At 34.2% G+C, this 26857-nt stretch overlaps 4 protein-coding genes across 5 annotated transcripts; 2 read left to right on the top strand and 2 right to left on the bottom strand.

The window, feature by feature from the left end:
- Positions 1 to 1536: 1536 nt before the first annotated feature.
- LOC106365508 (putative GTP diphosphokinase RSH1, chloroplastic) lies at positions 1537 to 8184 on the top strand. Of its 2 annotated transcripts, none has more exons than XM_013804926.3 (24): positions 1537 to 1801; positions 3019 to 3209; positions 3298 to 3477; positions 3564 to 3629; positions 3747 to 3839; positions 3924 to 4055; positions 4178 to 4279; positions 4355 to 4432; positions 4528 to 4599; positions 4777 to 4884; positions 5037 to 5134; positions 5219 to 5279; positions 5395 to 5457; positions 5537 to 5593; positions 5674 to 5775; positions 5896 to 6054; positions 6177 to 6308; positions 6386 to 6472; positions 6555 to 6626; positions 6772 to 6858; positions 6938 to 7385; positions 7458 to 7519; positions 7605 to 7673; positions 7768 to 8184. In XM_013804926.3, the coding sequence occupies exons 1-24, from the start codon at positions 1777 to 1779 to the stop codon at positions 7870 to 7872; spliced, it is 2649 nt and encodes an 882-aa protein (XP_013660380.2). In that variant the 5' UTR covers positions 1537 to 1776; the 3' UTR covers positions 7873 to 8184. The 2 variants fall into 2 exon arrangements, with proteins under 2 accessions (XP_013660380.2, XP_013660379.2); XM_013804925.3 differs by having other exon boundaries at positions 5392 to 5457.
- Positions 8185 to 10266: 2082 nt separating this feature from the next.
- On the top strand, positions 10267 to 14583 carry LOC106345241 (sucrose synthase 3). The gene is made up of 12 exons (XM_048739114.1): positions 10267 to 10560; positions 10658 to 10793; positions 10870 to 11217; positions 11577 to 11912; positions 11988 to 12083; positions 12155 to 12328; positions 12396 to 12512; positions 12590 to 12756; positions 12838 to 13062; positions 13156 to 13722; positions 14053 to 14191; positions 14296 to 14583. Exons 1-12 carry the CDS (start codon positions 10463 to 10465, stop codon positions 14326 to 14328), a joined length of 2436 nt encoding a protein of 811 aa, XP_048595071.1. The 5' UTR covers positions 10267 to 10462; the 3' UTR covers positions 14329 to 14583.
- Positions 14584 to 18542: 3959 nt separating this feature from the next.
- Positions 18543 to 21367, bottom strand: LOC125577628 (endoglucanase 17-like). Its single transcript, XM_048739113.1, has 6 exons — positions 20995 to 21367; positions 20179 to 20586; positions 20002 to 20094; positions 19694 to 19855; positions 19507 to 19618; positions 18543 to 19241 (listed from the first exon to the last, which is right to left on the bottom strand). The coding sequence occupies exons 1-6, from the start codon at positions 21277 to 21279 to the stop codon at positions 18745 to 18747; spliced, it is 1557 nt and encodes a 518-aa protein (XP_048595070.1). The 5' UTR covers positions 21280 to 21367; the 3' UTR covers positions 18543 to 18744.
- Positions 21368 to 25256: 3889 nt separating this feature from the next.
- LOC125577956 lies at positions 25257 to 26784 on the bottom strand. The gene is made up of 2 exons (XM_048740169.1): positions 26768 to 26784; positions 25257 to 26190 (listed from the first exon to the last, which is right to left on the bottom strand). The coding sequence occupies exons 1-2, from the start codon at positions 26782 to 26784 to the stop codon at positions 25257 to 25259; spliced, it is 951 nt and encodes a 316-aa protein (XP_048596126.1).
- Between the last annotated feature and the right edge of the window lie 73 nt (positions 26785 to 26857).

Genomic DNA, 26857 nt, shown 5'->3' with positions numbered 1-26857 from the left:
CTTCAATTGTCTTTCCCAAATCGCACAGTGGTCCATGAAAGCTTTCCGAGGTGGCTCCTGATCTCGCCGTCGTCGGCTCACTTGCTCTGCCGCCTTGCTGCATAAAGAGTGGCGTCTCCATTCCGTGTCTCTGCTGCATCGTGAGCTTCGTCGTCATGGCCACCGGCATCGTCAAGCTCCAGATCCGGCGAAGATAAAAGCTCGATCCATATCCATGGCTGACTTCTCTATATTTGCACTTTAGGTCCCTAATATGTTTGATTATTTTCAAATCGGCCAAAGGTTTTGTAAATTGCAAAAACATCCTTCCAAATCAACCCAGAACCTTTCAATTATATTATCTAGACCCAGCGAATATTCCATTTTTGTAACCTTGGTACCTGAATTTTCTATTGTTTTCACATTTGCCCCAATACTTCTAAATTCATAGGAATAACCTCACAATTTTGTCTCAAACTTCTCAAGTGTGCATTTTAATCGTTTTATATGCAATTATTCATGCAAATACAATATATACACCTAATATACAATCTAAATGATTAGAATGAGTTAAAACTAGATGTTAAAAGTCATTAAAAACACGATATATCACATACATCTATATGAGTGTTTGTTTTCGATTTATAGTATACAACATTTCTGATAGATCGATGTTTTTAATTGTTTATAATTTGTTGGTTGTTCATATTGTATTTTAATGTGTTTATTTATAAGCTAAAAATAATTAGTATGTTTATTCATATTAACAAATCTATCTTTTCAAATAAAATATTTTACGTAAAATAAAATATTGTATGTTAAATAAAATTCACTCCGGTTTTAGTAAAATAGATTTATCAAATATAAACATATGAGCTTGAATTATTGGAAAATTTTCATTATAATGTACTGACTTGATCATTAAAAATGGCCCAATTTAATAACATTAATTAGGTTTGCTAAATAAAAGTTTTCAAAATCTATCCTTTTTTTTACATTCTTCTTATTTTGTATGTTTTTTGGTAACTCGGTTTTATTATTGTTTTGGTTTGTCTACATAATTAATGTATTTGTTTTAAAAATCTCAATAAAAATTTTGAACTTTATATTCAACTTTAAAACAAAATATTTATAATATAATTTAAAAAACCACAATATACTTAAAACTTTAATATTTTACTATTTAATTTACCAAATAAACTCAATAAAAATATAATAAAAGAAAAACACAATCTCATAGTTTATAAATGAAATCTAATCACATTAAACAAGACACACCAATGTCAACCTGAAAAACCTATGAATCTATAACTTAATAAATACAAACAATTAAATTAATTAAATTTTCAAAAGTTAAAAACATATGATTATGAAGAACAACCATTCGCGCAGACGAGCGGATCAAATTAATTCCGAAATCCTAAAATATTGATTTCAAAAAGTATATTAACACAAACGGGACATATATAATTGTTTAACATTTACCACAAAGGGGGAAAAATATCTTTGCAATTTTCCTCTTCTTAGTCAGTCTGCGGAGGGCATTTGTGTGGTCAGGACTTACCCAAAGAGCTGATTATCTCTCTCTCTCTCTCTCTCCTCTTCTTCTTCCTCACATCACTGTGCGCTTCTCTCTTCTCTCTATATTCTATCCTTTCAAAAATCTCCAAAACTTTCGAAATTTCGCTCGCCCCTCTTCTCCGTCAGAGTTCCCAATCGCCGTCTCTACCCATTTCGGAATTACTTTTCAGATCAAATGGTGGATCGATTCGCTGCGATTGATTTGCCTCATTAGCAATGGCTTCTGCTTCTTCCATGTCCGGTGCGTGCTCCCTTTGCTTAGGACGATTGCTATGTTCTTATCTCCAATTGAATCCACAACGCAATTGTGTGTACTGAGACTAGCGACTTAGCTTATTAGGCTGTTGTAGTGAGAAAGAACGAGACTTTAAACGACTGTGTTGCAGGGAAGCTAGTTTAGTTCTCGTTCTTGCTATCGTGTATGTATTCACGAGAGAAATGGAGAAAGGACGAGCCTTTTTACGACTATATTGTTGAAAGCTAGTTTAGTTTAGTTTCACAATCTTGTTATGGAGTTTACTAGCGATGTGTTTATGTGTTGCTGAGGGAGAAAGAGAGAATCCACTTTGGGTGATAGATACTTTTCTAGTGTTTGTTGGGTCATTGAAACGTAGGAAAAGTGGGTTTAGAGCGATTAGTGCTTCTTGGGGAGGACCACAGTTTTGTATTAGGACCTTGTGGACTAATAGCTGTGAAAATCTCCTGGGAATGAATGGGATCAATCAAGTACCACAAAAATTTAGTTCTCGTTCTTGCCATCGTGCACTCACCTGTGTGTTCTGTGTATATGTGCGAGGGAGAAACAGAGAATCCACTTGAGTGGGTCACTGAACAAACGTAGGAAAGTTGGGTTTTGAACGATTAGGTTGTAGACTAGTGCCTCTTTGAGTAAGTTCTCATGTGCAAACTAAACTCATCCTACCCTTATTGCTGAGGACCACTTTTTTTTTTCTATTAGTAGTTAAGGAACCTACTTTTTATCTGAAAATTAATTGCCTTGAATCTATACATCTACTTTTTTTCCTTTTTGGGCGATGTTTTATTGTTTTGTGGGGGTACATTACTGTGTCTGTGGAATGTGTGAATATATGTAATCTAAATAAAGGAGACGGGAATGTATTTTGAAACTAGTTTAGTTCTCGTTCTTGCCATCGTGTAGTGTACTCACCTGTTCTGGAGTTTTCTAGTGTGTTGCGTGTATGTATGGGAGGGAGAAAGAGAGAATCCACTTGGGTGGGTCACTTAGCAAACGTAGGAAAGGTGGATTGAGAGTGATTAGGTTGTAGACTAGTGCTTTTTGTGAGTAAGTTTTCATGTGCCAACCAAACACATCTTACCTTTCTTGTTCAGGACCACAGTTTAACCTACTTTTTATCTGAAATTAATTGCTTTGAATCCATGCATCCGTTCTTTCCCTTTTTGGTCAATATTTTATTGTTTTGTGTGGCTACGTTGCAGTGTCTGTGGAATGTGTGAACATATGCAATCTAACGAAAGGAGACGGGAATGTAAGAAGTGATTGCAATGCTCTCTCCTGTGCTTGGAAAGCTCCTAGAGCGTTAACCGGGTTTCTAGCTAGCACTGCTCATCCGCCTGTGTGTTCTTTGTATCTATGTGGCAGAAGTGGAAGAAAGAGTAGAGTAAAATCTGTAAGTATTCTTCGTTATCTTGCTTGGCTTTAATGTTTTTGCTATCTCATCGTGAGGTTCCTTACGGTCATTCCTTTGGCTAATGTAGTGCGCTTGGCAGAGTTATGAATATGAAGTAGGTTTCTCTGAGGTTCATCACTTTGTAAATGTGAGAAAAATCTTGAGTTCCAGATCATCTTGTGGTGGTCATAGAAGATGTGAACTGTATTGCTTATCATCTGAATCTTCTGGTGCTTCCTACGATGTTACCATCGAAACATTATGGGAGGTAGTAGATCCTATCCTCGTCTTCATTCTTAGTGGCACTTACTCCCACAGTATCTAATTATTTTGATTGGTGGGTTATCTCTGTAGGATCTTTTCCCAGCGATATCTTACTTATCCTGTAAAGAATTAGAGTATGTTCAAAAGGGCCTCAAGGTATGATGATATAAGTTTCTTTATATTTAATAGGCCTCTTTCACCTATATCCTATATTGGAGTATATTTCAGTTTTCGGGTATTCGTTTCTTGATTCAATAAGAAAGGTTTATGCAGTTAGCGTTTGAGGCACATGATGGTCAAAAGAGACGTAGTGGAGAATCATTCATTATACATCCAGTTGCAGTTGCTCGTATCCTTGGGGAACTTGTGAGTTGCGTGATACATTATGAATATTGTTCACTTGAGGATAAGTTGGAAAGCTTTGATAAGTTAATTTTTGTTCTTGTTTAGGAATTGGATTGGGAGTCTATTGTTGCTGGATTACTTCATGACACGGTCGAGGATACAAATTTTATTACTTTCGAAAAGATAGAAGCAGAGTTTGGTGCAACTGTACGTCACATAGTAGAAGGGGAGACTAAGGTTTGAATATTTGTGTTTCCTGCAGTATTTTGCCTATCCTCTAACCTTATAGAGAAAGAATTATTCATTTCTTTTGACATGAAGTTCCATCTATTTATAAAAGTTTTTTTTTTCTCTATTAGGTGTCAAAACTGGGAAAGTTGAAGTGTAAAACCGATACTGAATCAATACAAGACGTTAAAGCAGATGATTTGCGGCAGATGTTTCTGGCGATGACAGACGAGGTTTCAATTTTATAAGATTGTGTCAGTTGGTGTGGTTGTATTATTCATAAGCAAAACCTAACTGCTTCGTTCCAGGTCCGCGTCATTATTGTCAAGCTAGCTGACCGGTTGCATAATATGCGAACTCTCTGCCACATGCCTCCTCATAAGCAGGTGATTCCATCAAATAGTTGAGATGTATTGCCCATGCCGCTCTCAGCTCTATATTTCATTTGTGACAACTAATGATTTTTTTGAATTTTGTTCAGTCCAGCATTGCAGCGGAAACTTTACAGGTCTTTGCTCCTTTAGCGAAATTGCTTGGAATGTATTCAATAAAGGTATAACCCTTTACTTTTTTTTTTGTTTGCTATTATTCTTAATACAATATTATTCCACGAGGTAGCTTAGTTTTTCTGGTCACGTCAGTTGAAATGCATTCTAGTGTCTATATGAAACCTAATTATCTCAGTTGCTGTGTCTACGGCGTTCTAAGTTTTGTGGTGTTAATCTTGCAGTCTGAACTGGAAAATCTGTCTTTCATGTACGTAAGTGCCGAGGATTATGAGAAAGTCACAAGCAGGATCGCTAACCTCTACAAAGAGCATGAGAAAGAACTCACTGAGGTAACTTCAACTTATTATAGGCTCTTAAGTTATATTGCCAAAACGTTGATTATAAAGGGAAATAAATTAGAGAAGGATGCACATAACCTGCAAATTCATTTGGTCGTTTATTTAATTCATCTGTATTCACATAGTCCTAATGTGTATCTTAGGCAAACAGAATTTTGGTGAAAAAGATTGAAGATGATCAGTTTTTGGACCTTGTTACTGTGAACACCGATGTTCGATCTGTCTGCAAGGAAACTTACAGGTGAATTCGTTAAGTGGCTTCTTCATTTTGCTCTGTAACATACCCTTTTCTTCAGCATCTGAAGTCTCTTATTATTACATGCAGCATATACAAAGCTGCACTCAAATCAAAAGGATCAATTGATGATTACAACCAGATTGCTCAGGTTTGTGTTGTACACTCATCTCCAAGTTGTATCAAAGGTCTCCAATACAGAACTTCCGTTTGCCAGCCTAATCTGATTGTTAACGTTGCTTCTCTAAATTTGTATATTTTAGCAGTTACGGATTGTTGTAAAGCCAAAACCTTCTGCGGGGGTCGGGCCTCTGTGCAGTCCACAACAGGTGAAGCCACAATGAAAAGGGTATCTTTTGGTCCAATTCTTTCTGGTCGCTTAACTTTCTCACTCTTTCATCAATGCAGATATGCTATCATGTTCTAGGGCTAGTTCATGAGATCTGGAAACCTATTCCTCGAACTGTATGTATTTGATCTTTTGTTCTTTCAGGATTATTTTGACTACATTACATCTGAGCATATGTCTTTCCTTTATCTTACAGATGAAAGATTACATTGCGACACCAAAGCCTAATGGATACCAAAGCCTCCATACTACTGTGATTCCGTTCTTGTATGAGAGTATGTTTCGGCTGGAGATTCAGGTATTAGATGATATATTTCATCACAGTTCTTAGGAAAACGCTAAATACGAATATATTTGAGTTTGAGTTATGGGGAAATTTCTAAAAGGCTGATTTGATTGGGTGCATTTCTCACTGCAGATCAGAACCGAGGAGATGGACTTGATAGCTGAAAGGGGAATCGCTGTTTACTACAATGGCAGGGCTCTTTCTGCTGAGTTAGCTGAAAATCCGATTCCTTTAAGTAGAAAGTCAAGGGGGAAGACAGGTTGCCTCAACAATACAGATTTTGCACTCAGGGTACTTTTCTTACCATACTCACAAGTAAAAATGCAGAGAAACGTTCTAGAAGTAGGCGGTGATATATCTTTATTTTTTGCCTTTCACAGTATGATGTTAGTTATGACAGTTTCTTTTTCCAGATCGGGTGGCTAAATGCAATTAGGGAATGGCAAGAGGAGTTTGTGGGTAACATGAGCTCTAGAGAATTTGTGGATACTATTACGAGGGATCTTTTAGGTAGTCGTGTGTTTGTATTCACACCTAAAGGAGAGGTAAAGACGAAGCCTCTGGAAACATTCATCTTAAACTTTCAAGTCTTTGCTTAGATGCTTTGGCATTCTACTTGCAGATAAAGAACCTTCCTAAAGGGGCCACCGTTGTTGACTACGCTTATCTGATTCACACGGAGATCGGAAACAAGATGGTAGCAGCAAAGGTATTTTCCACTTTCATGATATTATCTTTGAATTCTCTATTTATCATCTTTCACGACGGACAACAACTGCTTGAAACTGTAGGTGAATGGTAATCTTGTTTCCCCAACGCACGTTCTTGAGAATGCCGAGGTCGTGGAGATACTCACCTACAACGTGTGTAACTTTTCTCTCTTGCATGTTTGCCATTTTCTTCTTATCATTTTGTCCTGCGTAGGGAAATTTTGATTGCCTTTGTCATGCTCTAATAATACCTAGGTTCTGTGAGCTCTCATGTTTTTGTATTATTGTCACATCACAGGCCCTCTCAAGCAAATCTGCTTTCCAGAGACATAAACAGTGGTTGCAACACGCCAAAACAAGGAGTGCAAGACACAAGATTATGAGGGTATGTTATTTTTATTTTCTTAAGTTATACTAATTGGCTCACCCTTTACTAATTGATGATACCTCTCAACTTTATCCAGTTTCTAAGGGAGCAAGCTGCGCAATGTGCTGCAGAAATAACCCAGGATCGAGTCAATGACTTTGTGGCGGACTCCGACAGTGACGTGGAAGACCTCACGGAAGATTCAAGAAAGAGCTTACAGTGGTGGGAGAAAATTCTCGTTAATGTTAAGCAGTTTCAGTCACAAGAGAAAAGCAGAAACGCAACACCGGCTTCTCAAAACGGCAGCGTTTGGGTCCCAAAGGTGAATGGGAAACACAACAAAGCCGTCAAGAACTCGAGTCTGGAGAGTCCAGAGTTCTTCTCACCTGGAGATGGAATTGCCAAGATTTTTCCTGCTAACATCCCTGCTTACAAAGAAGTGTTGCCCGGTTTAGACAGCTGGCGAGCCAGTAAAATCGACTCGTGGCATCATCTCGAAGGCCATTCCATCGAGTGGTTGTGTGTTGTATCCATGGCTCGTAAAGGTATGTTAATCCACAACCATCTCTCTTTATCTTATAGTCAAATCAAAATTGTTTTGTTTATATATTTTGCAGGCATAATCGCAGAGGTTACAACAGTCCTTGCAGCTGAAGGCATCACAGTATGTTCTTGCGTGGTGCGTGCTTCAACTGTAAAACGTTACTTCTGAAACTTTATAGGTTCTAACGACTTATCTGACAAACGTCGTGTTGTTTTTGAAGGCTGAGATTGACAGAGAAAGAGGATTAGCAGTAATGTTGTTTCAAATAGAAGCAAACACTGAAAGTTTGGTAATATATATTTATATGTCCCAATGTACTAAAACTCTCTTTTGGTTTGGATCAGTAAACCTAACCAGTGTCACTATGTATCTATACCTCTCAGGTTAGCGTTTGCGCAAAGGTGGATCTAATCTCGGGTGTGTTGGGGTGGTCCAGTGGTTGCAGCTGGCCAAGATCAGCAGATAATGCTCAAGTTCTTGAGTGTTAAAAGCCAAAGGGTCATGTTCTTGGCCATGAAGTTTTGTCATGTTCTCTGGAAAAGATAAGCAAGGGTCTGGTTGCTCGAAGTAGAGGTAGAGAGAGCTCTTATAATATTCTTGAAACATATCATTTTGTTTTGCAAAGAAAAAACAAACTTAAAAAGAGTCAAATTCTTTTTAGATGTTTTTGTGTCCAGTAAATCTTAAGTCATTGTATATAGAGACCAGAGAGTGAGATGAACATACAAATGTAATATGTAGATACTCTTGTAAAACCTTATACATGCACATAAGAGAAAGATGGGATGTATTTCACAAAACGGTTTATAGATATATTCAGAAGGTCAATAAAAGTTAGATGAAGAGTCGTGATAGGATACATAGAAAACATTCTTAAGAACTTCCTACGCATTTGTTTCCACTTTCAAATTGATGCAGCATATGTATATATGTCGGTTTGGAACTACGCTAGGTGCTAATCGGGTGGCAACTACGGACCTACTGAGTTACCGAAAAATCAGAGATTATACGGAACTTAGTTTTAAATATAATTTAATATATTTATAATATAATTAGTTAATTTTAAATATGATGACACATGTTCTTAGACATAATTATATAATTTTTTATATATAATTTTAAACATTTTCTTTTTGATTCGTCGAACATTTAGATTATGGTGTGGTTGGTGTAAAAAATCCCTAAATGAAGTAGTTATGTGTTTGTTTCGGATTTAATAGCTAACTAGACCTTGACCCGCTCGACCAAACGGGTATCAATTTTTTTTTTAATTTTTGTTTGTCATAAATGTTATACATGATTTGTAATGTGCGTACTAATATAACATTTTAAAAAATAACAGTGTGTTTAATTACATTGAATAATTTTTTTTTGCGTTTACCGTAAATTATATGATTGATTTTATTGGATATCATATAAACAAAACTAAAATTTACAACAAAAAAAAATTTATGTATAAAATATCTAGAAAATTAATTTTCTGAATTAAACAGTAGATGTTAATTTTTTTGAAAATCAATCCAAAATTGTTTTCTATTTTAATAAAGTAGATGTTAAACATAAATGTTGATTGATCTGTAAGATTAGGGGCGGGAATGATTCTTGTAACTAATTATATGCAAGATATATTAGGTAACATGATTTTAGCAGTGCATATATCGGTTTCCAAAGTTTTAGTTGATTAACCAAAGATTTTTTGCAATTAAAAATATTCAGTTTATGAAAACGATTTTCTATATATTCATAATGATTAAATAGTAAAGATTTTGAATATATGCATATCAAATATCGCTTGTAAGTAGGATCATGTTTACTAACAAAGATCTAATAATTTATATTTTTAAATTTGGACTGGTTTGTTTCTGCAAGTCTAGGTGCGGTGATGCTCAAAATGCTGTGTATGATGATAATAATTTAGTATCAAAATTGTAAATATTAACTTTTATATTAAATATATATTGGTATGGTTTGCATAAATTAAATAGAAAAATGTTTATTATACATTGATTTCTATGGTTTATAAAATTATAATAGGAAAAGAGGTTCAAACATAATGATATAACCAATGTACTTTTGATGTATGGAGCGTTTGTTTGCTTTGTAAATGACATAAATATATATTTTAATATAAAAAATAAATAAATAAACAGTGGAGACGTGGACTTTAAAGCAAGAATTTATTTTTGTTAACATATAATTAATTCGTAAAAATAAAGTATCCATAAATATAGCTTCATTTAATATGTCAATGGCAAGGTATGGTAAATATTGTGGAAAACTAAAGGGTAATCTAATTTTGTACTTTCCTTTTAATAGATTAGATTGTAATTATTTAGTAATGAATAATTACACAAAATCTGTCAATAATGAGTAAAAACTAATCAATCGTGTTTTAACTTTATACGAACGGAAAAAAATAATTAAGCGGAAATTGGATAGTCAACGTAGGAATTAGACGATTTTACGCAGATCAATACTTAACTATACTGATTTAGGTATATTCGCGGAGGTTAACTTCCGAACAACAAACAACGCCTGGGCTGCCACGTTTTTTTAAGAGGGGGTATATATACGCAATTCCCATATTACCACATAGGCCCAACAAGGATCAGTTAAGCCCAAAATGTATAAACCGCTGGGAAGTAATAATTTGATGATCGGTCACTGATATTAGTTTTCAAAGAAAGCAGGAAAAAACAAAACATTTCTAGAAACAACGTGGCGCGAAAACAGAACACCACTTGTCTTCCTCCTCTGTAATTTCTACTATACTACTCGATAAAACCGCTTTCAAAACAGAGCAACAACACTCGCAAGCCGGAGCCTCCATCCACCACTGGTTTACTATTCCTAAAAAATTGTAAAGTATATATACACCTACTTACAAATATACAGCATTACATTATCACACAATCACATGCTTTCTCCCTTACACAAACACGTCACTTCGATCAGAAACAGAGCAGATCAAACACGTCTTCTTCCTCTTCTCTCTCTAGAATCACTCAAAGCTCTTTCCTTTTGTAATAGCCCTCGTTGCTGATTCGATCATTCAAAGCCAGAAGCAATCAATTCATCATGTCAAACCCTAAACTCACTAGGATCCTAAGCATGAGAGACCGCGTGCAGGACACGCTCTCCGCTCACCGCAACGAACTCGTCGCTCTTCTCTCCAGGTAAAGCCTGATCCTTTCCGGCAAAGTTTTTCCTTTTTTTTTCCGGGAAAATTTTATTCTTTTACCTGAGAATTGAATTGTTTGTTTGGTGTGAAAGGTACGTTGATCAGGGAAAAGGGATTCTTCAGCCGCACAACTTGATCGACGAACTCGAATCCATCATCGGAGACGACGACGCAAGGAAGAAGAGTCTCTCCGATGGTCCTTTCGGCGAAATCCTCAAATCCGCAATGGTGAGATTGAAAGTTTCCACTTTTATCACTCTTTCCTTTCTGGGTATAATTATAGTTTTGTGTGTCTATTTTATAGGAAGCCATAGTGATACCACCGTTCGTTGCCTTAGCCGTTAGACCAAGACAAGGTGTTTGGGAATACGTTCGTGTCAATGTCTACGAGCTAAGCGTTGAACAGTTAACTGTCTCCGAGTATCTTTGTTTCAAAGAAGAACTCGTTGATGGAGCTAGCAGCAGCGACCCTTTTTGCCTTGAGCTTGATTTCGAGCCTTTCAACGCAAACGTGCCGCGTCCTTCGAGGTCGTCTTCCATTGGGAATGGAGTTCAGTTTTTGAACCGTCACTTGTCTTCTGTTATGTTCCGTAATAAAGATTGCTTGGAGCCTCTGCTTGACTTCCTAAGGGTTCATAAGTACAAAGGTCATGTAAGTTAGTTAGCTCCTATAAAGCTTTCGTGTTCCTTGTCTGCTTGATATGAGCATGGTTCTAAAAATCGGTTTCGGCAAACAGACACCAAATCGGTTGTAATCGGTTTAAACATTTTTAAATCGATCAAAATAGTTTAAATCGGTTAAATTTAGTATTAATGTTAATTCAAATCCACAAATTGATCTAACTTCTTTTGTTTTGTATACATACTTTTGAATTCATCAAAATAATTTTATAATTAAACCTAAAAAATGTATTTTATGTAAATATAAAATATATATAAAATAAATCAATAATTCATTAACTAGCTCTGAATAATCGGGTCTACTTATGATGTTTATCTCTATGTGTGTAGCCATTGATGTTGAATGATCGGATTCAAAGCATATACAGGCTTCAAAGCCAACTTAGTAAAGCAGAAGATCACATCTCTAAGCTCCCAGAAGAAACTCCATTCTCTGAATTCGAGTATTCGATTCAAGGAATGGGGTTTGAGAAAGGATGGGGAGATACCGCGGCACGAGTACTCGAAATGATGTATCTCCTCTCTGATATACTTCAAGCTCCTGATCCTTCCTCCTTGGAGAAGTTTCTTGGGATGGTGCCAATGGTTTTCAACGTTGTCATCTTATCTCCACATGGATATTTCGGACAAGCTAATGTCCTAGGCTTGCCTGACACTGGTGGACAAGTATCTATCTCCCAAAAACCCTTGTCTTTTTCGGATTTCGATTAGTCTTTTAAAGATTTTTTGATGTTTTTTCAGGTTGTTTACATTCTAGACCAAGTTCGAGCCCTTGAGACTGAAATGCTGTTGAGGATAAAGAGACAAGGACTGGACATAACACCTAGGATTCTCATTGTAAGTTTTGATTGTTTGATAATAACTTATCTCTCAAGGTAGACTACAGCTTTTCTTCCTTGCCTCCCAAGGTAACAAGACTAATACCAGACGCGAAAGGAACTACATGCAACCAGAGGTTAGAGAGAGTAAGCGGAACTGAGCATACACACATCCTCCGAGTTCCCTTTAGGTCTGATAAAGGGATCCTTCGCAAATGGATTTCAAGATTCGACGTATGGCCTTACCTAGAAAACTATGCTCAGGTTAGCTTTCTTGAGGTTTTTTTTTCTTATGTAAGAGTTCACTGATACATTCTCTTTAAGAGATCAGGATGCAGCAAGCGAGATCGTCGGCGAACTACGAGGAGTTCCTGACTTTATCATCGGTAACTATAGCGATGGAAACCTTGTTGCATCGTTAATGGCACATAAAATGGGTGTTACACAAGTAAGTTTCTTTTATTTTTTTAACCTATAAGAAGCATCACAGTTATGGACTCTTGATATTGTTTGTGACATAAACAGTGCACTATTGCACATGCTCTGGAGAAAACAAAGTATCCAGACTCGGACATTTACTGGAAAGACTTCGACAACAAGTACCACTTCTCTTGCCAGTTCACTGCTGATCTAATCGCCATGAACAACGCAGACTTCATCATCACAAGCACTTACCAAGAGATCGCAGGAACGTAAGTGACACTACTTAATATCTAGAACTGTTTTTTTTTTTTCTTATGTGCTAGTTCTCATTTAATTGGTGTTTTGTTCAGGAAGAACACGGTCGGTCAATACGAAAGCCATGGAGCTTTTACGCTCCCGGGGCTATACAGAGTAGTTCACGGCATCGATGTGTTTGATCCAAAGTTCAACATAGTCTCACCTGGAGCAGACATGACCATTTACTTCCCTTTTACCGAAAGTGAAAAGAGACTCACAGCTTTACATGGTTCCATTGAAGAAATGCTCTATAGCCCTGAGCAAACTGATGAGCATGTGTAAGTAATATTGAAAAAATAAAAATTAAAAAAAAAACAGTACTATTGACATTATTTTTTTGAAAGAATAATCTCATGTTTGTGTTATTTCAGTGGTACATTGAGCGATAGGTCGAAGCCATTACTCTTCTCTATGGCAAGGCTAGACAAAGTGAAGAACATCTCGGGTTTAGTTGAGATGTACGGTAAGAACACAAAGCTGAGGGAGCTGGTGAACCTGGTCGTAATAGCTGGCAACATTGACGTGAACAAGTCCAAAGACAGAGAAGAGATCTCAGAGATTGAGAAGATGCATGGCCTTATAAAGAACTACAAGCTTGAAGGACAGTTTCGTTGGATAACGGCTCAGACTAACCGAGCTCGAAACGGCGAGCTTTACCGTTACATTGCGGATACAAAAGGTGCTTTCGCTCAGCCTGCGTTCTACGAGGCCTTTGGGCTTACGGTGGTGGAAGCAATGACTTGTGGGCTTCCTACTTTCGCCACTCTGCACGGTGGGCCTGCTGAGATTATAGAGCATGGGGTGTCTGGTTTCCATATTGATCCGTACCATCCTGAGCAAGCTGGTAACATTATGGCTGAGTTCTTTCAACGCTGTAAGGAAGATCCTAACCATTGGAACAAAGTATCAGATTCTGGACTGCAGAGGATATATGAAAGGTAAAAAAAACGTTTAGGATTATTTTTGATACAAAAGTTATTTTTACTATTTCAATTATTTATTTTTTCAACCTTTTATTTTCATTATGAATATAATTTTCCCTTTTTATATTAAAAATACTAGAGGGTCTCCTGCACTACGAGCAGAAATAATAACTTTTAAAAATGAAAAAAATATTTCCGTTTATATTTAGTTTGATGTTCATTAATTTTTAAAAGTATAATCATTTATAGCTTTTTATTTAGTCTAATAACCACGTCATGTAATAACGTTTAGGATTATTGTATGTTGATCCAAAAGTTTTTGAAGTCAATATGGTATGGGTGTAGGTACACATGGAAGATATACTCTGAGAGGCTAATGACACTAGCTGGTGTGTATGGTTTCTGGAAATACGTATCGAAGCTGGAGCGTCGTGAGACTAGAAGATACCTTGAGATGTTCTACATTCTCAAGTTCCGCGACTTGGTCACATTTTCACAAACTCTTTGATTCATTCTTCTTCAGTATAATAAGCTCTCATTGATCTTAGCTCGTTACAGACTTATGATTTGTTGTTTTGTTTTTTTCAGGTGAAAACTGTACCTTTAAGCGACGATGAATGATTGATCCAGTTCTGCGTTGAATGAAAGAAGTAGTTAGTTGGTGTAAAAAAGAAGAATAAAAAGATGAATAAATGTTGTGTTTGTAAGAAAGGATGATGACTTTGGTGGGATGGAGTTATTACGAACTTGCTTGTGTTGTGTTTCATGGTACTTTTGTGTGTTGTGTTTGGTCATGTGTTACTGACATGTTGAAAGTCACGTGAAGTTTGTAGCTTACAATAAAAAGTCTTCTCGAGAATATTTTCATTTCACATCTATGTCGTCTCAAAATAGAATAAACCAGATCGATTTCAAACACTGACGTTCTAGATGATCGATTTTTTCTCTCTAGAAACAAAACTGGTTGGTTGATCAAACTATTTAAACATTTTTTCTATAAATACAGAAGTTTACATTAGTCTATAATTCACCTATATTCTAAAATGAAATGAGTTTAAATATTATTGATGATCCATATTTTTCTAAGAGAGATTGAACTGTTTATCAATACAAACTTATTTGATAACTTTCCTTTAAAAATATTACAGTAGTTTCTAGCGGAAACCAAAACTCTAAAATCAAAACTTATTATGAAATTGATGAACTAACAAAAACAAAAAAAATCTTTAAATTACAACATTCTCATAAGCCAAAGAGGATTTGGTGCATATAAAAATGAAAGAATTACACTCAAAGACAGTTTTAAGTTATTTATAACACAATAAGACAGTTTATGCTACACACACACTTTTCTCTAACTTCATCACATGTCGTTGGGTTTTCCAAGTTAAAACAGAACTATATTGTAAATAGTAGGACCCACTTTCATCTCTCTCTCTTATCTTCTTGATCCACTTTCAACTATCTTTTATCTTCTTCTTTTTTTCTCTCGAACTTTTTCATCTTCTTCATTTTAAAATCTCTGACTTCTAATCTTTTTATTTTAAAAGATTTTTTTGCAAAATTCAGATTGAGCCACAAATTTAGCTCATAATGACTGATTTACCATCACAAACCATAGATATCATGATTGACGTAAGTCAATAAGTGTTCCACCGTAATTCACAAGTACGACGAGCTCTACTACCATCTCTTTTCTTCTACACAGATCTTCTCTTTTGTAATATCTCAAGTCCGATGGAAAACATCAACCTTGTGCCCTCAGACTATCTTCCACGGTGTCCCAAAAGGTGTTTGTGGTGATCTCAGCCTGTCTTTGTGCCTCCGGTGGACCGTAAAGGGAAGCCGCCGCCGCATCTGAGATTATATCGCCATTGTTGGACCTTGAAATTAATTTTTCTTAATTTTCGTATGTGGTCTTTGTAATTTTAAATATTTCCACTATTGCCCTAAAACTTTCAGATTTGCAAATAAGTCATCTTCAGTTAAATTAAAACTTTTAAATTTGTATTTTAGACCCTTTCGAATGAAATGAAGAAAAAAATTTACCAAAAACCTATAAATACATCTTTTTAGCAACTATTCTCAAAATCATTAAAATTATTAAATATCATAATATGAAAAATGTACAAATGATTATGTGTACATGTATCATTTCATATAATATTGTACATATGGACAGTAGAATATATGTGTACACGTTGACGATATTTAACACACTAAGTACCTTTCAAGTATCATTCAAAATTTGATTTTTTTTTGTTTTTGGATTTTTAACCAGACAATTTGATTTGCGGTTTTAGTGAAAAAACATGCTATCTAATTGTGATCTAACTCTATAATTTTATTTTAATTATAATATTCTATGCAATTGTGGTGCAATTTGTTTATATCTAAAGAACATATGCAGTGTACACATGTACACTTTGAAGTTGATGTACATATGTACATCTATGAAATAGATGTACATGTACAATATGAGCATTTAGATGTTATTATTGCATCTTATTACTTAATTTTGATTATTTAAGTAGTATTTAATTGTTAATATTGTATTTGTATACATAATTGCATAATCAGGGTTTGGAATGCATACATGTGTAAATTTGTACATGTTAACATGTGTACACGTGTACATGTTTATATGTGTTTATGTGTCCATCTTCACTTGTGTGTATATTATATATCATTAAAGCAATGTACTGTACAATCATGCTTCTCCACTAAAACCGCAAATCACATTGTCTGGTTAAAATCTCAAAATCACATTTTGAATGATACATTAAAACTATTCAGTGTGTTAAATATCCTCAACGTGTACACATATATTCTACTGTCCACGTGTATCATATTATACGAAATGATTCATATACACCGATTCATTTGTACAAATGGTTGTTCCCACGTTGTCCATATGAACATTGAACATGGAAATGTACATATTTACTTATATTACACAACATGGACATGTTCAAACTTACCAATATCAAAACACAATTGAATGCAATATATCTGATAAAATAGTGTACATACTTGTAAATTTCTTTTATAAATAAATGTTAAACACGCAAACACTTTTATATGTGTTTACAAATTATTAATATAATAGTGTACATACACATTATTATCCATGTGTACGACCCATGAATGTGTACATATTTTGTTTATTTTCAAATTTTTTAATCAGTGGCATTTTAGTAAATATATTTTCGTCTTCTTCAAAATTTTAGGGTTTTCTCCAAAAAAATTACGGCCGCCATTGATTTCTTTCACATAATCTTTCATTCTTTTATATTTTAATTATATGTTATACTTCAAGATCGTAGTTTTATCATCTATAAAATATTTTTCACATTCAGATTTCAAAAATAATGAGTTTTTTGTCAAAGAAGATGAGTTAAAGAGCACAAGTGGAGATGAACTGAACACAAGGGCTTTGGAGGTATATATTATAACGGGTCTGAAGTGTTTAAGATCTTCGTGTCTTCTTTTTTTTGTTTGAAAAGATTAAGAGATAATAAAATTCATTTTTGGCTAGAAACAAAAAAAAACAACGACAAAAGAAGAAGAAGAAGAAAGAGAAACAGATGGGTCCCACTAGTTGGAAAAACCAATGTTTCGTTCTGTTTTAGTTGAGATAAACTACCTCAGTAGTTGAAACTGTCTCTGAGTGTAATAAAAACTCAGAAACTGCCTTTAAATGTAAATCACTCTATAAAAATGGGCTGCTAAAGATTTGACTGGATATTAAAATTTAAAAACAAACAGAACAGTATGGGTTCCTCAATATATTTTAAATTAAACTGTCACATTTATTGATAAATATCGAGATACACAACTGATGCGTGAGTACTATAGATACTCTAGAGAAAACCTGACAGAAGAGAAGAGATGACAAAAGCAGCTTTAATTGACCAATGAGAAAGTACACTTCTCTCTCTGGTCAATTACTCGCTTCTCGTGCCGTGGAAAATTGTTCTCCCAATGCAATAAACATCAATCATCATTCTTTTCTCTCGTTTAGTATTTAAAAAAACAAAAATACTTGCTTACATTTTCAATAAAAGTACTATTCAAGGGTTTGAAAATTTATTTTACTATTCCAATTCTTTATTTTTCAACTTTTTATTTTAATATAAATATATTATTTCATTTTCATATTAAAATTATCATTTAGTTATGTTTTACTTAAATAATTACTGACGCAAATCCATTGTTAAAATTTAAAAAATCATTTTTAAATTTTAAAAAATCTATTACATCAATCTTTCAACTTATGATGAATGTGAAAACTAAAATCTTTGTCCGATCACTAGACTAAAAAGTATTCTCGTTAAAACTTTTATTTTTAGGATATTGGTCTCTCAAATGTGAGATTGTAAATTTTAGCAAAAAAAAACAAAAAAACTATGTGAGATTGTTTAATAAAACCAATGAATCCCGGAACTCGAAGTTCCACTTGAGCTGTTAAATTAGATTCTTGTTAAATCTTTATAATGTTCCCTCCACGCTAAAGCATAATTTCGCTCGTTTTTATGTAAGTTCTCTTACGTTTTTGTTCTGCTTTAAGACATTATTCCCACATAAACACACAAAAGACTACATATTCCACTAATGCAATCATTTAACTGTATATAACTTCACGCTAATTCTACTAATATTACGTTCCAAAATTGTTGTATTTGTTTTATAATTTCTCTATATTTCCCAACACTCCAAGAAGTTGGGAGCCAATCAAGAAATCACAATCGCCATGTTATGGCTCAAAACAGCTGTGGATATAGTAAAATTATCACACAAACGTACAAAAAACATGGATAGAATAATTTAAAAGAAATTTAAAAGACGATAACATTAATAACCACGATAAGATTACACTTGACGTAATATAACGAACCGAATAAAGCCATCCCTTGGACCAATGTCCTCTTGTGATCAGATTTTCGACCAAACATAAAAAACATAGATAACTTCCTTGACGTTTATTTTTTTTCCTTAACTAAACACTCATTACTAGATTGAATCCAAAGGTTACAACTAGAGTTGACCATAGGAATGAGCGAAGTAGGCAAGAGCTCCAACGAGTGGTGCATTGATGTAAGTAGCTGGCTCAGACTGCTCGTAGTCAGTCCGTTCGTCTGGGAAGCGATCGTGCTGGTCAGGACCACCAACCACTGCACCGTCGAGGATATTAGGGTTTGGAGATTGAGAGTTCAAGATGGAGAAGCCTTCGTGACACTGAATCTTGGCCGGGTGGCTTGCAACGCAAGGTAAGGAGGAGCCACGGTGGTGGATTCTCCGTGGGAATTTCGGACCGTAACCAACCATGTAAGACATCCCCAATGGGTTGTCTCCAAGTAGATAATCCACCTGCTTTTTGGCGATTGAGCGGAGGCGGCCAGGAGTGTAGACTGAGCCACCGCAGTGGACGACAGTTCTTGCGGAGGTTAAGTATTTGGCGTAGGTCAAGAGCAAGAACGATGTAGACGTCACGTATTGCATGTTAGCATCTGACATTTTAAATAATAATCCACCTGCATAATATATGTACAAAAATGTTTAGTATTGCACCAGTATTATATTTCCTCTTATTTAGCAAATAAATAACATATTTATCAAAAGAATATCACCCTAAAATGGAAAAGAAATCAGCATAAAGTAAATACATAAAAAATTACATGGTTTCCGGAAAGTATAACATCACGAAATAATTACCATGAAATAAGGGATAAATAACGTTCTTTACTGGAGATTAAATCCCTAAACTAAAGGAAGATGAAGGGGTAAAAATGTTGGTACCCGGTGTGTACTGAGAAGAAGAGAAAGGAGCACCAGGAATAACAGAGCAGATGAAATTATCAGCATGACCTTTGTATTCACTCAGTGTCTTCATTTTCTGAACTAGAAACGCCTTCACAACAACAAATCAAACTTAGTTATAGACTTTTTTTATCTAACATAATTATTTTGTAAAGAAAATTTCTACCTTTGTAAGAAGGATTCTGGCTCCAGCATGCTTGTTGTCCCAACCAAAAGTGTTGTCATACTCAGCAGCTCCAAGGACTTGTCCATTCATCTTTATGTAGTTCAAATATTTTACATTCTTTGTAGCTTTTTGTAACCAAGCAGCTCCCCACAACAACTCATCCTGCAAATCAAGAACCAAAAAACATTCTTGAATCAGCCTTTAGTAAAAAAAAAAAACATTCTTTAATTTCTTTATTTTTTCCTAAAAATCATTATTTTATTTTTTACAATTTAATTTATTTATTATGTGTGGAGAATCCCATTTACCTGATAACCAGAGTAAGAGCAATAAAATGGACAAACTTCTGGCTTCAATCCTGCACTATAGGTTCCTCTGTATTTGTCAGCAAATGCAAAAACCTAACAACAAGACCAATCAAGTTTCTTGTTAAACAACTTTTGTCTGAAAAAGTTTGGTTTTCACAAGTTTTTTTTTGTACTTACTCTAACGGCTCGTTTAAGGAGGATCTTGGAGTAAGAAGGATCAGACTTCTTGAAAACGATAGCAGCTGCGGCGAGAGCGGCGGCTGTTTCGGCAGCGACATCAGAACCAGGAGTGTTCTTGTCTACTTTAAACACACTTCTCTGTGTATCCATGTCTTCTGGTCTTTCCCAACAAGAATGGTCTTTGTTCGCATCACCAACTTGGACGTAAATGGTGTCAGGACGTGCAGTGGCTTTGAGGAGATAGTCTGTTGCCCAGCGAATGGCTGCTTTAGCGTTTGGTAGTTCAGATTTCATGAGACCACCGAACTCAATTACACTCCATGAGAGCATTGTTGTTGTGAACGCCATTGGGAAACCGAACTTGATGTTGTCTCCTGCATCATAGTATCCTCCAACCAAGTCCACCTAACAACCAAACAAAGATTAAAAAAACTAACTTTATACTCTGTTTCTGTAGAAAACTAACTTAATACTCTGTTTTTGTAAAAAAAAACAACTTTTAATTTACTATGTTTTTGTAAGAAAATCAACTTTTACTCTTACTATGTTTTTGTAAAAAGATCAACTTTTACTCTTTTTCTATCCAAGAAACTAACTTCATACTCTGTTTTTGAAAAAAAAAACTGACTTTTACTCTGTTTCTGTCAAAAGTAAACCCATGAATAAAAAAGGTTGAATCTTTTGATGATATTGGTACATAGTTTAACCCACATTGATGAAAACTCTCAGTAAATAAGCAAACCCAGTTCATAATTTCCATTAAACAGAACAATAAAACTTGTAAAATTGAAAAGAGAGTTGAGGAAAGTTTACATGAAGAGCAGAGCCATCAGAGAGGCCAGAGTCTCTTCTCCAAGTCATTCTCTGGTTGTGAGGAAGCTTCCCAGACCTTTGGCCTTCGAAGAAGAGGATGGATTTGGTGAGAGCGTCTTTGTAGTTGTGCTTGGCGATGTGGTGACGATGGTGGTGAGTGCTGAGAAGAGAAGAGGAAGGAGAAGAAGAAGAGTAGGAGGAGCCATTGCAGAGAACGATGAAGAAAGAGAGGACAATGAAGACTCTGAAGTCAAAGGAGGAAGAAGAAAAGAAAAGGAGAGCCATTTCTCTCTGAGAGAGCAGAGCTTCAGTTAACTAACCAATGAGCTAGACAGGTAGCAGAAGCTGCTTTGTGGGAAACAGAGGAAGTAGCTCTGTTCTTTTATAGGGGGAGAAAGGTTTGTGTGTCTCTCACTCTCTCTCCTCTCTTCTCTCACTGTCTCTGTGGCATGGTAAAAAATGTTCTTGACTGCTCTTTTTTTATCAACATATATGGTAAATAAAAATTTGCTTTGTCAGAAAAAAGAGAGAAATGACTAGTTGGATAGTTTGGGACAAAATCGGAATAAATGAAAACTAGAGGGGGTTTATTGATAATATTCAATAATAACTCATTGTCCGTACTCCTGCTGCTTGTTTGGACTCGGTGGGAGATGGGGAAGCCCATTCGCAAATCTAAGTTATGACTAAAGATTCATTTTACTTGTGTGTCTGATTCTATTCTTGCATGTACTTGATTACGTATCTGATATTTAGATAAGATTCGGTGCTTCTGAATTTTGTAAAAGACAAACCGATCTAACTTTTATTTATTCCAAAATATCATTCTTTTTATTAATATTCGAGATTTTATCATTCAAATTTGTTTACAGTAGTTCAATCATAGTTTCAGACTGATGAGTCTAAATGGAAATCGATATCAGAAGACTTTGACCAATATAATGAGCGCATAACCATTTGAATTTTGAACAACAATATAATGGAAATAGTTTAATTATTGTTCAATTTAATTTACTACTTTTTCTGTGGCTGATTTAATTGTTACTTTAAGTTATTATATGAAACAGTTTAAATTGTTTTACTAGATAAATTTCAGGGGACAAATTTCTAAAGTGTGGCTACTCACAATATAACTTTTGGACTCTGTGGTTTGGGATTATGTTTAACAAAATGGGTACATCATTATTTGCTGAAATATCACCGTTATATAACTTTTTTATTACATAAATAAATATAGTTATCATATTACCAAATAAATAATTATACCATTATTAATATGCTTTGAATCTCTTATAACTTGTTACTATAGATAGTTACAGGTTTCAATTAGGGGTTACTATGTAAATTAGTTTAGTTATTGTAGACCCGAGAGTTAATTAACATTATGGTTTCGAATCAGAATATATTATGTTCATGTAATTTAATAAACAATCGCTTGGATTTGGTCACGTGAAATTTCGTGTTGAAACTTGAAACTAAAAATATCAAATCATATCTATACTATTATTTGCGAAGTAAATTTTTGGAATCGTGCTCTCACGTTAAAAGTTAGAGTGGTTAATATCGTTTATATCCTTAATGAATAAAATGTATAACTAAATTAAAAAATAAAAACGAAATTTTAATTGATTTAATTATATAATTGAATAAAATTAATAATAGTAAGAATTATCCAACATCTGAAAATATAATTTTAAAAAGAGTTAATTTCTGTATATATTGTATTGTTATCTAAAGGTCTTTTAGTAAAAATTTAAAAACATGAATAATATAACTAAATACTAATCAAATAAAATTCTTACTTACATAATTAAAAATAGAATATTGAATTATTAATAATAGTTAGAATTATCCAAAATCTGAAAATATAATTTTTAAAAGAGATAATTTATGTATATATTGTATTGTTATCTGAAAAAGTATTTTAGTAAAAAGTTAAAACATGAATTATATAACTAAATACTTATCAAATAAAATTCTTAATTATATAATTAAAAATAGAATATTGAATTATCCAAAATCTAAAAATATAATTAAAAAAGATAATTTCTATATATATATATATTTTTTTTTATTGTATCTGAAAAGGTATTTTAGTAAAAAGTTAAAACATACATTATATAATTAAATATTAATCAAATAATATTTTTCAATTATATAATTAAAAATATAATACTAAGTTATTTGAAGATTTATTTTAGTATAATAAATATAGTGTACAAAGAACTTTTCAAAAATTATGAAAATGTTTAAGCCCGCATCGCGGGCAAAATACCTAGTATAATATTATTTTTGATATTAAATTTAGTGTCATCGTTGGAGATGACCAAAAGGTTTTGACACCAAAATACTAAATTTAGTGTAATTTCCACACCAAATTTGGTGTCATTGTTGAAAATGCTCTAAATAAATATTTTTAGGTGTTCAAAGGTTTATAAAAGATTATAGTGATTTAAAAATTGTAATCCTTTTGATTTCTCGTATAATGAAATTGTAGATACATGACACAAACGATCACTTTTTATAGTAAACTTCACCTTCAAACGCTATTAAGCTGGATTTATCTGTCACGAATAAAGGATAAGCCACATACATCGACGTGCCAATTACTTTCGTTTATTTCTGCATTCTCTTATAACGATCAAATTTACATCAAACCGTTGCCTACTCTTAAACAGTTAACCGTTTTTTTTTAACTTAGCTTTAAACAGTTAACAGTTGCCTAGACAATCTCGTGAACATACTTTTAGTAGATTGTTCGATAATGATGATGGATTTTCAACGTGACTTTGTAATCATTCCACATACATGTGTGCATGTGACAAGCTTTTTCCATACGAATCTATGATGAACAATAAGCTCTGGCCATTATAAACAATTATTAGGCATTATTAGTGGTTTCTCTTTAAGAGGAGTCCGTAACATATGGGAGTGCTATTGCATATTGTTATGTTTTATGCTAAAAAGGTTACAATTATTTGAATGATGCTGTACAAGTAAATGCGATAGAGTAATGATTGTCATAACTTATCAACAAGCCAATCACTTAATTTACGGAAAATTAAAATAAACGTCGAGGGCCCAAATTACATTGCAGATGAACAGTGTGATTTACTTTATCGAGACAATCCTTTATATTTTCACTAATTTCAAAACTATTATTTTTAGATCTTACAAGGATCACAAAGTTAAAACTGTTTTTAGATTTTGTTGCGTCTCAAACATTTGTCGTTTTTACTTGATTATAAAACAAACGTGATGAAAGACAAAACTGATCAAATCAATCTAATGTAGCATCTTTTCTTTTTCAGTTGAACATATTCTTAGTGGTAGTGATTGGTTCATAGATTAGTAGTACTTTTACACATTTATGTTGATTTTCAAGTCCAGATTTTTGTAGTTTTGTGTTCAGTTTTTTTGTATGAAGACCTCAGACCACAAACAGACAAAAAAATTGTTTTTTTTGCGTTTCATGTTAACAGTCTCTGATCCTATATTGTTAAATTATGTGTTGTGAATGATAATCGACATTAGTAACATTCCACTGTTTTAATATATAAGTCATTTTAGAAGTTTTATTGTTTTATAATATTAGTTTTTTTAAATGTAAAAGTTAACTAAGCAAATAAGATTTAATTAAAACTTATAAATAGAATTTGAAACATGATTTATCATTAGCGATTTTTTAATAAATAAGTTCCATTTCTTCCTATCTAATCTAATGGATTTTCCTCCACTCCTTTTACTTTTCCTAAAATATGATAGAAACTTTAGGTTAAAGACAAAATAATATTTTTATAGAAAATATATAAAATAAAGTATCTTCGGTAGTATTTAACCAACAAAATTATAAATAAAAATAGAAGGATTATGTAATAATGATGTAACAAGGCAAACCACATACTTTTAAAATTTCAATAAAAATTTACAACTAATTAAAACATTAAATATATGCATATCATTTTGCCAAAAATATATGCATATAATTATTTTGAAATTATACTTTTGTTTAGCATAAACAGAGATAACAATAAGCTAAAATAAAAATAAAAAAAATCAACAAAATGCTATCACATCATAATATAATATCTGTAATTGGTGTCAAACGCATGCAACATGGTATTTTTTTTTTTTTTGCTAAACTGTAAATATCATATATGAAAATAGATTCTACAAAAAGTATTATCTTGGTTCTGAACCATCTTGGCAAAAAAAAAGAAAAACAAGATGGGTCAACATTTTAACTAGAAACTAAGGGCTTATCAAAGCCACATTGCCATAAGATCTTTGAATCTCTTATACTCCCTTCTAGCAGAGATAACATTTCTCAGCTCTTTGTCAATGCTCCTGAAGACCGCGGTCGCCGGGAGAGAGATCTTGTTATGGATCAAGTTATTTCGCTGTTTCCACAACTGAAACACCACAGTTTGAGTTGTTAATTTCCTAAGCAGAGATAGTCTCTTAGAGCTAGGGGCTCGGATCCAAGAGAGTAGCTCTGCCCAGTCCGTGAGTGGAGAGGTAGGAGGATGGCATCTGCTGAAGACGTAGCTCCAGACTTCGAGACTGTATTCGCATGTCAAAAACAAGTGCTCCCTCGTTTCTGGTTCTCTTGAACAGAAGGAGCAAAGGGGTGAGATCGGGAGACCCCACGTAGAAAGCCGGGCCTTTGTTGGCAACCTGTCATAGTTAGCTGTCCACATTGTAAAGGCATGCTTCGGTATTGATCCTTTGAACCAGACCACGTCATGCCAGTCTTGAATCTCCTGCTTTGGTCTCAGGGCTTCCCATGTGGTAGAGGCACTGAAAACATTTGAAGGAGAGTCATCAACAATCCATTCGTATTCATCAACAATATCATGAGATAGAGGAAGAGCTATAGTAGTGAGATGAGAGTGTATATCAAATTCCTGTTGAGATCGGGGGTGAGGTAAAGACCACGCTGAGTCTCTAGCAACATCCGCTACCACTGCCTCCTTTCTGACTCTTAAAGCCCTTGGACCGAGAGGCCCCAAGTAAGTGATCAGTTGGCCCAATGGCGTCCAAGCGTCAAACCAGAAACTAGTTGTTCGTCCATTTCCTAGCACAGATTTGCAGAATCTAATAGCTAGAATTCTGAGCTTAAGCAATCTCTTCCATGCCCAGAAGTCCGCTTGAACAGGTTCGATGGCCCAAAAAGACTGAGAAGATAAGTGGATGCTGCAACATGGTATTTGCGGACGGGACTGTTGAGAAAAAAAGAAAAACAATCACGGGTAGCTCATGGCACATTTTCTAACTGGATACTAATCGAGCACTAACTCCCCTCTACTCTTCGAGTAATTAATAAACCATATATGGATAATGTTGGTTACATATTTTAGCAAGATTGATACCCTATATATCTATATGTACATGTATAATTAGCTATATCTATATAGGTATGAAGAGTAGCATTGAATAATAATAATGGAGATGATGGGAATGTCGTACTTATCATGTGCGCTCCTGTGATGATTCCACATGCCTCATGACCCCCAGAACAAAACACGTTATCTATAAAGAGCAAAAATAACTTTGGATTCATGTTCTTATTCTCCTTTTCCTGCTTCTCTGTAAAAGTTTATCCATTATTGATGAACAACCAAGAAAACAGATGGTAAAGGCTATAACTTTTATCTCAAAACTAAGTTTCATATATTGGAAACTAAATTTCTTTGACTAGATTTTAGTTTAATTTAATGATATATGTGAAATTTAATAGACCATTAAACGTATATAGATAATTTATTCTCACTTGCTAGGGTATGTCATTTTTCGAGTTGGATACATAACTACACACCCACCAGACCTGTAGTGATAAAAAAATTATAGAATGTTGATCATA

The sequence above is a fragment of the Brassica napus genome, chromosome A9, assembly GCF_020379485.1.
Source record: "Brassica napus cultivar Da-Ae chromosome A9, Da-Ae, whole genome shotgun sequence".
NCBI lineage: Eukaryota > Viridiplantae > Streptophyta > Magnoliopsida > Brassicales > Brassicaceae > Brassica > Brassica napus.
Note: the sequence above shows the minus strand (reverse complement) of the source record. Positions and strands in the feature narration are given on the sequence as shown.

Excerpts from the sequence above, each read along its gene's own strand:
- LOC106365508 (XM_013804925.3), top strand. The coding sequence starts at position 1,777 with ATGGCTTCTGCTTCTTCCATGTCCG. Across the intron at positions 4,885-5,036 it reads ATGAGAAAGAACTCACTGAG|GCAAACAGAATTTTGGTGAA; the intron begins GTAACTTCAACT and ends TGTGTATCTTAG. Across the intron at positions 6,627-6,771 it reads TGGAGATACTCACCTACAAC|GCCCTCTCAAGCAAATCTGC; the intron begins GTGTGTAACTTT and ends GTCACATCACAG.
- LOC106345241 (XM_048739114.1), top strand. The coding sequence starts at position 10,463 with ATGTCAAACCCTAAACTCACTAGGATCCTAAGCATGAGAGACCGCGTG. Across the intron at positions 11,913-11,987 it reads TGCCTGACACTGGTGGACAA|GTTGTTTACATTCTAGACCA; the intron begins GTATCTATCTCC and ends ATGTTTTTTCAG. Across the intron at positions 12,513-12,589 it reads ATAAAATGGGTGTTACACAA|TGCACTATTGCACATGCTCT; the intron begins GTAAGTTTCTTT and ends TGACATAAACAG.
- LOC125577628 (XM_048739113.1), bottom strand. The coding sequence starts at position 21,279 with ATGGCTCTCCTTTTCTTTTCTTCTTCCTCCTTTGACTTCAGAGTCTTC. Across the intron at positions 20,095-20,178 it reads TCCTTAAACGAGCCGTTAGA|GTTTTTGCATTTGCTGACAA; the intron begins GTAAGTACAAAA and ends TCTTGTTGTTAG. Across the intron at positions 19,856-20,001 it reads GCTCTTACTCTGGTTATCAG|GATGAGTTGTTGTGGGGAGC; the intron begins GTAAATGGGATT and ends CTTGATTTGCAG.